The sequence below is a fragment of the Galeopterus variegatus genome, unplaced genomic scaffold, assembly GCF_000696425.1.
Source record: "Galeopterus variegatus unplaced genomic scaffold, G_variegatus-3.0.2 Scaffold5084, whole genome shotgun sequence".
Lineage (NCBI taxonomy): Eukaryota > Metazoa > Chordata > Mammalia > Dermoptera > Cynocephalidae > Galeopterus > Galeopterus variegatus.
In genome coordinates, this window is record NW_007731195.1 from 85,859 (window position 1) to 97,264 (window position 11,406).

General features: G+C 48.5%; 1 protein-coding gene across 1 annotated transcript in view; it reads right to left on the reverse strand.

Annotated features, from left to right (window-relative positions):
* ADAM19 (ADAM metallopeptidase domain 19) overlaps positions 1 to 11,406 on the reverse strand; it is a 68,152-nt gene that overhangs the window by 3,810 nt on the left and 52,936 nt on the right. Inside the window, exons 2-8 of the mRNA XM_008588881.1 lie at positions 10,884 to 10,992; positions 8,849 to 9,053; positions 8,022 to 8,099; positions 7,796 to 7,904; positions 6,698 to 6,842; positions 5,772 to 5,856; positions 5,223 to 5,447 (exon numbers count right to left, since the gene is read on the reverse strand). Of these exons, the coding sequence (XP_008587103.1) occupies positions 5,223 to 5,447; positions 5,772 to 5,856; positions 6,698 to 6,842; positions 7,796 to 7,904; positions 8,022 to 8,099; positions 8,849 to 9,053; positions 10,884 to 10,992 (956 nt within the window). The remainder of the gene's footprint in view (positions 1 to 5,222; positions 5,448 to 5,771; positions 5,857 to 6,697; positions 6,843 to 7,795; positions 7,905 to 8,021; positions 8,100 to 8,848; positions 9,054 to 10,883; positions 10,993 to 11,406) is intronic.

Here is an 11,406-nt window from a genome sequence, read left to right on the forward strand (position 1 = left end):
GGTATTTGACAGGTGGAGCCTTTAAGAGGTGATTGGATTGTGAGAGCTCTGCCCTCAGGAACGGATGACCCTGCTCACGGATTAATGGGTTAACAGAATAACAGGTTATCAGGCAGTAGGCTGGGGGCTTTATAAGGAGAGAAAGAAGCATGTGCGCAGGCTCTTGACCCCTCGCCATGTGATTCCATGTGCCCTGTCAGGACTGGGCAGACAGTCCCCACCAGGAAGACGGCCCTCACCAGATGCGTCCATTTGACCTTGGTCTTCCCAGCCTCCAAAACTGTAGGAAATAATTTGTTTCTTTAAAAATTACCCAGTTTTGGGTATTCTGTTGTAAGCAACAATAAACTGACTTGTCTATGGATGGCAGGACAAACAGGGATTCTTTCCTTTGTGCGTTAATATCACCTTCAGGTTTAGTCACCTTCTCGACAAGCCTTTTTCCTGACCACCTTACTAAGATCACAACACCCCCCACGCAGGCCCTCAGCATTCCCTGTCCCTTTTACCCTCATCTACTTCTTTTTCTTTTCATATCACTTATGCTTTCTAGCATGTATACGTCCTTTTCTTATTAAGTTGATTTTTATTTTCTCTCTCTCCATGCCCTGCAAAAACGGAAGCGGAGGCAGGGGCCCTTGTCTGTTTGGTTTGCTGATAACATCTTAAGCATCCAGACCTGTGCCTAGTATACAGGAGGAACTCAACACATATTCGTTGAATAAATATTCTACTCAAGTTTCTTAAATTAAGTATGTACTTCTGTGCAAATCAAACTTCTTGAAGTAAACATGTATTTTTTCTGCAGCTGAAAAAAAGTTTTTAGGGGCAAAGAATGAACCATGCCACCCACGGGTTCCCAAGCTGGTGGGGTGTAAGAGAGAAGCCGATTCTGTAGGTGGGAGTTCCAGTGCCTGCTCTCCATGACTAGTTCCCCTTCATGACGGGTCTCTAACAAGCATAAAAACGGACAAAAGACAAGCATGCAGAGAGGGCAGGAGCAACTCCAAGAGCTGAGATTTTCCACAGGAAGCTTTGCAGAGTCAGAAAACTGACAGCAGAAACTAAAGCCCAGAGAACAGCAGAGCAGTGAAGTCTTGTGACCATAAAGCCATGTTCTTCAGTTCCACTCCATTCCCCTCCCAAGCCCAGGACAGCTGCCAAACTTCAGTGGCTGATGGAGACCAGGATGGAGACCTTCTTGTGGGGAGCGCCAGCTGGGTGCAGGCGTTAGGCTGCAATTAGGAAATGCCATGCACCCTCTGCCACTGCTGTGCAAAATGAGCCACTGGGGGCTTGTTATCTGGGCAGGAGCTTTCGCAGCATGTGAGCACTGGGCCTCCCAAGGCAGCGACCTGCCACAAGCCACATCTGACATGACCCAGCTTGGCTCTACCAGTGGCCTCACCAGCACTGTTCTCCAAAAGCAGAAACAGTTTTCCAAAAGCTGAACCACCCTGGCCCACAGCTCCTTTCCTCAAGGGGTGGCATCTCATTCAATCAGGTTGCACCAGCCAGACACTGGGCCATCATCCCTGTCAACCCCTATTTGCAATGGATCCTCAAGTCCTGTCTGTTTCTCTTCTATACATTTCTCATTGGCTTCACTCATCACCCCTGCCACCTCCTTGCTCCAAGCTATTATCATCTTTCTCCAGGACAATGTTTAAACCTTCTAACTAGAATGTCTATTTGCTGCTAGAGTGATTCTTTCGTTTTTTAAAACTATTTTTAAGTGTAACATACAGATAAAAAAGGTGAAAAAACCCATAAATATACAACCAGATGAATTGTCACAAAATGTACACACTTATGTAATCCCCACCCAGGTCAAAAATTAGAAAATTAACAGTCCCAGCAGCATCTGTGGACTCCTCCCTGGCACTACACCTTCCTCCTACCTAAAGGTAGCCTGAAGAGTGATTCTTATCAATGGCTAATCTCAGCATGTCACCATGTGCCACCACTGTTCTCCTCCCATGGGACACAGACTAATGTCCTGATCAAGCCTATGTGTCCAGCCCCCCTGCCTCTCCAGCCTCATCTCATAACTCTTAGGCCCCAGGTACACAGGCCTTTAAGTTGCTCCAACCTGCAGGACTCTCTCCCATCACAGAGCCTCCCTGCTAGTGGGTCCCAGGACCAGGAAAGCTCTTTCCTTCCCTACCTCTCACAGCCTGGTGAACTCCTGTTCCTCCTTCATGTCACAGCTCAAATGTCACCTCCTCAGGGAAGCCTTCCTGGATTTCCCAGACTAGGTCGATTCTCCCCATTACTGGTTTTCCAAGCACACTGAACCTCTCCTTCACGGCACATATCACTGTTGGAACTGCATGGATCCCAGTGCCTCTTCCCCAGCAGAATGTGGGCTCTGGGAGGCACAGCTGCCATCTGCTTTGCTCGCCAGTGCCTGGCACAGAGCAGAAGCTCATATATTTGTGGAAAGAACAGAAGAGGTACGTTTCACCCCCCATCTCTCCAGGGTGGTCCACATTGCCCAACCAGGAGGTGGTGGAGCTCAGATGTGGTCGGCAGACTAGAGACTGTGAGTGCCCCCAGGGCAGGGGGATGTCTCATTCAGCTGGGTTCAAGTCCTGGCCCCTCCACTCACAAACCGTGGGATCATAGGTGAGTCCCTTCAGCCCCGTGAGACTCAGCGACCTCCATGAGAAACGAGGGTAACGATAACTCACTTCTCCGAATGGATTCGAGGAGGCAGGCAGCTGGCCAGATCTTATCCCTTCAGCAACTCCCCCTCCCCAGAGCAGCTACCTCCCACTGCCGTGGAGAAACCCCTGCTTGGGCCCCGGGGCCCAGGAGAAGCTGTGCTTGGGATCCGTGTGCCGGGCACCTGCCATGGGCCGGGTGGCCCCCTGTCCTCAGGACTCCTGCCAGCAGCCACCAGGGAGAGTCAGAGGCAACACATGGAGACCCCACCATCTCTCCCACCCAACTGCATTCCCATTGACCCTGATACCCCCTAACTTAGTGCTTGGCACCTCGGGGTGACATGGGGTGAGGCTGCCCCATGTTTGAACAAGCCTCCGGTGTGGGTTTTTAGAACAGTGGTCTGAATGCAGTGCTCCCCGACACACTCCCTCCATCTCCCCCTCCTCTGGCACCTCTGGTCTCCCGCTACACCCTCGTCTCTACATGGTTACTCTCTCCCTTCCTCTCCTCTGTCTCTGCTATGGACTGAATTGTGCACCCCACTCCCACCCCCCAAAATTCTTATGTTGAAGCCCTAACCCCCAGTATCTCAGAATGTACCCCTATTTACAAAGAAGGTCTTTAAAGAGGTGGTTAAGTTAACATGAGGCCATTAGGGTGGGCCCTTACCCAACCTGGCACCTTATAAGAAGAGGCAATTCGGACACACACAGAGACACTTGGCGCTCTTTAAAGAGGTGGTTAAGTTAACATGAGGCCATTAGGGTGGGCCCTTACCCAACCTGGCATCCTTATAAGAAGAGGCAATTCAGACACACACAGAGACACTCGGCGTGGCAGAGGCCATGTGAGGACAGAGTAAGAAGGCAGCCATTTGCAAGCCAAGGAGAGGAGCCTCAGGAGAAACCTCCCCTGACAGGATCTTGATCTCGGATGTCCAGCCTCCAGAACTGTGAGGGAATGAATTTCTGTTGTTGAAGCCACTCAGTCTGCGGTGTTTTGTTATGGCAGCTCCGGCAAGCTGAAACACTCTCCACCTCCTCTGTTCCTCCTTCCTCTTGCTTCCTTCCTCCCTTTCTCTCTCCCTGTCAATTCTTCCCCTCCCCTTCTGCCTGGATTTTTCCATTCCAATGCCTCATACACCAGAAATCAGAAAGTAGCAGCTTCACATCAGAGAACCAGACCTAATGCTCTCAGCTCTGCCAAACCGTAACACTGCCTAGTCCTAGAGACTCTCCAAAGCTTGCAGCTAAGTCCACAGTCCGTAGGACCAGAGACAGCCTGGCGCCCACGGAGCCCTCTGGACTATGCCCAAGAAAAGCAGTCTCACTTGAGGGGTCACACCTGAAACACAAAGGCCAGTTCTAGAAGGCAACGCACCTGGCCACTGACCCTGAAACCCCCGTGTCTGCACTGGGGGAACTTCTGTCAGGTACAGCTGGTGCCATCAGAACACAGACACATCACTGGGTGGTGGCTCTGCTTCCACGAGCACCAGTGGTGACAGTCGAGAGCCTAGACCCCACTCTCAGCTCCCAGAGGCCCCTCCCCCTTAACCTGCCCCTCAGATGAGNAGCCTAGACCCCACTCTCAGCTCCCAGAGGCCCCTCCCCCTTAACCTGCCCCTCAGATGAGTAAGACATTGGGGATCATCCCTCAGTAAGACTCTTACTACTGGAAGATACCAACAGCTGCAATTTGATAGAATAAATAGTATGACGAGAGAAGTACAGGGGTACCAAACTCAGACTTCAGGGGTCAAAGAAGGCTTCTTGGGAGAAGTGGCATCTAAGAACAGATCTGAGGATGAACAGGAGCTGGCTGTGCAAAGGGCAAAAGGAGCATACCAGGCAGAAGAAACAGCATTTGCAAAGACCTAGAGGGCAAAAGAGCAAGGAGAACTGAAAGAGTTAATTCCAAGAGGAAGGAGTGGGGGATAGTGGTTTGTCATAAAATAGGCCAAGAGCCTAGACCCCACTCTCAGCTCCCAGAGGCCCCTCCCCCTTAACCTGCCCCTCAGATGAGCAAGACATTGGGGATCATCCCTCGGTAAGACTCTTACTACTGGAAGATACCGACAGCTGCAATTTGATAGAATAAATAGTATGACGAGAGAAGTACAGGGGTACCAAACTCAGAACTCAGGGGTCAAAGAAGGCTTCTTGGGAGAAGTGGCATCTAAGAACAGATCTGAGGATGAACAGGAGCTGGCTGTGCAAAGGGCAAAAGGAGCATACCAGGCAGAAAAAACAGCATTTGCAAAGACCTAGAGGGCAAAAGAGCACGGAGAACTGAAAGAGTTAATTCCAAGAGGAAGGGGTGGGGGATAGTGGTTTGTCATAAAATAGGCCAGCCAGGGAGGAAATGTCCTGTGATTTCGGGGCTGCCTGCGGGGTACATTTCCCCATGCTCATTGCTCTAACCCTCTGTGTGCTCCCAAGGCAATCAGCTCAGGACCCAAGAAGTTCCATCCTTCCAGCCTCTGAAATTACCCATGACAGGTGGCATTAAAGGCAATGCTACTAGCCCAAGGTTGCTGAGAACCCACTCACCTTAGAGAGGATGCAATTTGGTGCAGGGGGCACTGGACGACTTGGGGGAGGCCTCCTGGATGACTCCTTTCTCTCAACTTGGGATCTGGCCCCTGGGGAGTCCCTAGTAGCCCTGCTGAGATGTGCTGGCAATGGTGTAGGTGGGGACCCGCCGTGCAGATAGTCTGGAGGGGGCCGCGGAGGAGGCTGGGAGGGCTTCCGTAGGGTTTCAGGGGTGTTGGTCACCTGTATGCACAAAACAAGGAATGCCTGGACAAGGAATCTTCAATACACTTAAAAACTCAGGGATGCCCTTGCGTGTCTCATTGAGATGAACAGAGGTTGAGGGGAGTATAGACATGCTGACCTGCTACAAACCCAGAGGATCCCAGAGGTCAGACACAACCCTTAAAGTCATTGGGGGATATCAGAACTAACTGACATGCCTCTCAAGCCAATAAAATGGCTTTTATTACCAATCCCATGGGCCCACAGAGGCTCTTAGAAAACCCAGCACAGTCCTGAGGGAGGAAGGAAAAGTAGCCAAATCCAATGGTGCAAAGCCCTTACCTTTCGTTTGCCCTGGGGTGTCTGCAACTTGAAAGTAGGGTTGGCATGGCCAGTTCCACTGTTCTGAGACACCCTGAAAGGACAGCTAGAAACAAGGAATGGGAGAGGGGGGTCAGGGGGGATATTCAGCACAGGTCAGCGACTCAGTTCTTTTGACCCAAGCATGGCCAGCAAGCAGCTACATCTTCCCCCAGTCTGCTCTAGAGGAAGTGGGACTGGTCCTCTCAAATCCCGTCTTCCTAGGTAAGGAGACTTGTATGTGGCCCAAGGAGAACTCTCGAGAAAAGAGAGTTGACCTATACAAAGCCGAGTTTTCTCAGCACTTTTTCTTCAACCTTTGAAGATCTTTCTCCCCTAAGGAGACATAAAGATATCAACAGCCATCAACCAGTCCCCCTCAGACATAGATCCAGAAAGACCTGGGATTTAACATCCCCTCCAGAACAAGTGTAACTTAACAGGAGACTTGGAGACTTTACATCTTCAATGTCCAAAGGAATAAATCACTTAAAAAAAAAAGTGAGTCTGTCTTGAGGGGACGTCCAGCCACCCCTGTGATTGACTTGAGCTAGTCGTCTGTTCTCCGTTGCCTCAACTTCCTGTTCTTTAAAATGGGGAATATATCAATTAGATAAAGGAAGGCAAATGAGTTTTTATTTCATATTCCGACTTGAACTGGTTGGGAGCATTCTGCTAAGAAGGATTCAGAAGTGACGAGCAGGCTGAGTACAGAGTATTCAGAGTGAGATTAACTAGTCATGTCTGCCCCGGTCACAGAGCATGGCAGAAGGGGGGAGGGCAGAGTTACCTTGCTTCATCTTCCCTGAATTAGACCCACCACCACCACCACTTTCACTTGGTACTGCCCATGGAGAGCTTTAAGATCTGGAAGTGGACCCTGCGTGCTTCAGGACACCCTGTCATACCTGAACTGCTGTCTCAACTTGGAAGGGAGGGCCGAGGGCTTGAGTTGGCCAAGTTTGTTGTTCTGTTTACAGCAGTAGTACACCAGCATAAGGGCCACCAGCACAAAGATGGCTGTGAACACACCGGCGATCACAGGTCCAACACCTTCCAGAAACAGAAGCCAAGCAAGAGATTTAGACGCTGTTTGGGCTATGGCAGTGGATTGCAAACAATGTATTCCTGATTCTTCGGTAAACATTTGATTTGCATTTAATTTGTATTACTTATTTTAACCTACAAATTATAATAAAAAGCGCACATTATGCACCACTGGGAAACCACTAATATTAGCTTAAACGGCCAGGTCAACTTGCTTTGTGCAGACCTTATATTATAAAGCTTCTCCAGACACTTCTGTTTAATTGAACAGAGTCCCTTTCAAGGCAAGCAGTTTAAGCTTTGTTATCATTTGCCACTAGTTTTCAGCCTGACTCATGATTTTCCTGGACACAAAGCAACCGACATTTTTGCAACTCAGATTGATTTGAGACTAGAACCCTCACCTATAACCCGCAATTTCACATTTGGTTTCATGAAAACTGCCTCAATGTTCTCACAGATTATAAATTTAAATGTACAAATATATTTACACCAATAAAACACTACTTTTATCTGTTTTATATATTGGGAGTTCTTCCTTGAAAGACTTTTTTTAAAGTACTTTGCTACTATTAAAAACAAAAAGGTTTGGAAACCACCCACAGGGCTAGAAACCCTGAGATATCTACTAAAAAACTAAACTTTTCTGAGTGTCTGACTCCTCATTTTAACCTTTGTTCATCTAAGGAAATCTAATCCGCCACAATGTGCCCCAGGTTCATGATTATTTTTAAGTGCCCCAAAAGGTCTAGTCACCACCCCTTCAAAAGGGGTGTGAATATTCAATGACCTACAGTCTCTCTTAATCTCTTGCTCTACTAGGCAGGTTCATTCTCCTCAGCAGAAAGGACAGGAGAAGAGTGACTGGGCGTGGATACTCTACAACAAGCCACTTGCCCCTGCAATGCCCATCCCTTCTCACAAAGGCAGGCAGAAGCCCTGAGCAGGCTGGGACTCACTGTCGGGGGGCATGGGCCCGCTGTCGATGCTGCCCCCTGGGCCAGACGTGTTGCAGAAGGGAGGGGCCCAACCCCGCAGGCAGTGGCAGTTCTGGTTGTTGTTGCAGACCTAGAGGGAGGGAAGGGAAAGGGCGTCAGCACTCTGGAGAGCTCTGGCCTCCCACAGAGCCTGCCCCAGGGCCCCAGTGTAGAGGAGCCCAGAACCCGGGCACATGGGCACACGTACCCCATGGCCATTGCACTTCTTCCCACAGCCTTCGGTTTCAAAGAAGGAGGTGTTCCTGCACTGTCCCTCGAAGCAAATCTGTAGCGAGGAGGAAGCAGAATCATTGGCACAACAGAAGGGACACTGGTTGGAAATTAGGGGACTAGGGTTTTGTGCTCAGAAAATATGGGGACCCAAAAGGGCAGCCCACTTCTGGTTATTAGTTACAGTGAAAAACAGAAAACAACCAAGGACAGGACAGTAGTTAACTAAATTCTGCCATTGTTTTTGTAAATAGGGAGAAAATGATAAATTTTATATTGTTAAAATACTATATTTAACAATGTAATATTAAATATGTTATTACATTATATAATACATTATGATACATTATGCTGATTATATCTTCATTACTTAACTGTATACTAATATGTCCTAATTTCAATTTTATACCTAAAAATAATGATGGCGAAAGCAGCCTACTTTGCCAGGTACTATACCAAGTGCTTCATATGTTTTTTATATTTTCATTATCACAATTAACTCTGTGAAAGAGTTGACATTATTTTTCCCAGGCTTCCTGGACTTCTAGTCCATTTTTAATTCATATGATAACCATTGAGGATGAAAATGGTAACAGCTAGCCCATCTAAGTGATTTACAGGGATTGTCTCCTTTAATCCTTACAACAGTTCTATGAAGAGGGTGCCTGCTGTCACTATACGTGTTTATAAAAAAGCCATTGAGGCTCAGAGGTTAGAGAGGCTGGGATTTGAACCCAGGCATCCTCCCTCCAGAGCTCCTCTCTGCAGCCTGGCTCCTGAGCGAGGCCAGGAGAAGGGACTCACATGGTTGTAGCCACACTTGGTCCCAGTCATGACCAGGCCTGGGTCCAGCATGTCACCCTCCTCTTCAGGACTTCGGTAGACATGAGTGCCCCGGCATTTGATCTGCTTCCCATTCATCATGATGTCAGTGTTGATGGGCACCGCATTGGACTCCAGAGGCCGCATCTCAGAGGTCTGACATTGGATCTTCCCACACTTGGCATCTCTGGGCCCAAGAGAGAGGGAGGGAAGGAGATGGAATCAGAGGCAGGAGAACAGCCGGAGCATCACAGAGCTTCAGTCTTTCTTGGCGGAGACAGCAGGCTTGGGTAGTGTGGGATAAAGGCCTAGGGCAGTAAGTGTGCTCTAGAAACCCACCAGGAGAGACTGCATGCAGACTTAGACCAAGGGGAGGGAGTAGGCTCCCTGTCCCTGCACAGATATAGGCCAGGGAACTGTACTGGAAAGTCCTTACTTCAAGGACAACTGCCTGACCTGAGCAATATGTCCCCTTATGGTCTTTACATCATCATCCACCCAGATCCTCTGGCCAGAAGCCTGGGGTCATTTCCAACTCCCCACTCTACCTCACTCCTGGGTTCACACAATTGTTAAGCCCTGTCAATCTTCTGTCTGATGTATCTACCCTAATTCACACCACCATCCTCCCTCACCTGGACTGCAAGAAACTGATTTCCTGCCTCCAATATTGCCCCAGAGGAGTCTAATTTCCATACTGCTCTTAGGCCAAAGTCCAAACTCCCCTAGCCATTCATTCAAGGCTTTTCACAATCTGGTCCCTGCTTAACTATCCAGGCCCATTTCTCACAGTCCCCTCTCCATTGCACCCCAATATTATACTTTGTATCAGTTCTTCCAACTGCCAGTTTTTCTCTATCTGTATCTTTGCCTACAACAGTCTCCTATGCACCAGCACCACTCCCAACCCTGTTCTCCTAGATAATTGCTCCAGATCTCAGCAAAGGCATAACTTTCTTTGGGAAATCACTATGACCCATTAAGTCGGGTTGGGTGGCTGATTACCACACTATACCACTATCACACTATATTGTTAATTAAAAGTTACACACTCAGCACAGTATCTTATATATAGTAAACCCTCAATAGATAGTGGATACCCCTCAACATCTGCATCCAGCCCAGTGAAGACCGAGCCACTGCCAGAAGCCCCCCAGGCTCCCCTGCTGGAACAAGGGGGGACACCATGGACCTCAACCATGCCTCCCCTCGTCCTTCCTCCTCCCACCCTATCCTCTTTCTTCTTCCCCTCTCCCCCTCCCCCCCAACTGCTCCACAACATCTTAGAATGTAAAAAGAATAATAACAACAATAATTAGTGGATACCCCTCAACATCTGCATCCAGCCCAGTGAAGACCGAGCCACTGCCAGAAGCCCACCAGGCTCCCCTGCTGGAACGAGGGGGGACACCACGGACCTCAACCATGCCTCCCCTCGTCCTTCCTCCTCCCACCCTATCCTCTTTCTTCTTCCCCTATCCCCCTCCCCCCCAACTGCTCCACAACATCTTAGAATGTAAAAAGAATAATAACAACAATAATAAAGAAAGAAACTGGAAAAAAAAAGATAGTGGATAGATGGCTGAATGGATGCATAGATGAGTAGGTGGGTGGGTGGGTGGATAAAGGGATGAATGGATGGATGGGTGGGTGGATGGTTAGTTGGAATGAATGAATGAGTGAATGAATGATGGGCTATTTAAATGAGGGTATAATTAGCACCCTGCAGAAAGGACCCAAAGGGGTATATTCCCTACTCTACTATAAGGTGGTCCCAAAAGGAAGCCCAATCAGATTTCTAGGAAGCACTGACACCTGCCCCCGCACCTACTTCCTTGGGGCTGATTGGGACATTGTCAAACAACAGACCAAGAATAGATGGCTGACTTCAACTGATTTATTTAAAGGTCCAGCTCTGGAGCCAGCCATGCTGCTGAGCTGGGCATCAGTGAGTAAGGACAGAGCAGGAATTGCTGTGTCACCCGTCGTCTCACGTGGTCTGCCCTACAGTCCTCACCTCAAGTCGCACTCCTTGTATACACCATTCATGTCCTTTCCACAGTTTCCAAAGGCGTCTCCTGCTACATTCACCATCTCAAAGCAGAGATCAGGGGCAGGCCTGGCTCCTGGGTAGGCAGGAAACAACATTTATTAGTACACTAGACTGCTGAAAGCCCCCAAAGGACAAAACTAGCCTTCGGTAAAATCATGAGGTTAAGAAAGTTTGGGGGGAGGGAATTCTCAGCCTCTTCCTCCTGTACCCTATCAGCTTATTCCATCCCTGTATTCTCATTAAGACCTACTCACAGAAAAATGTTTTGTATTAGTTCTTTATACCTTATTAAGAATTTGTACCTGTGGGGGTTTGTACACTAAGCTGCTCTCTAATAAAGAAGCCCATTCCATTTCAGAATTCTGAAAAGTGGGTAATACATGCACAAAATTTTAAAGACACAAAGTATGTTTCAGAAATTTTCCTTGTAGCCATCCAATTCCTACTCTCCTACATCCTGGAGAAGCAACACTTATTAACATTATAT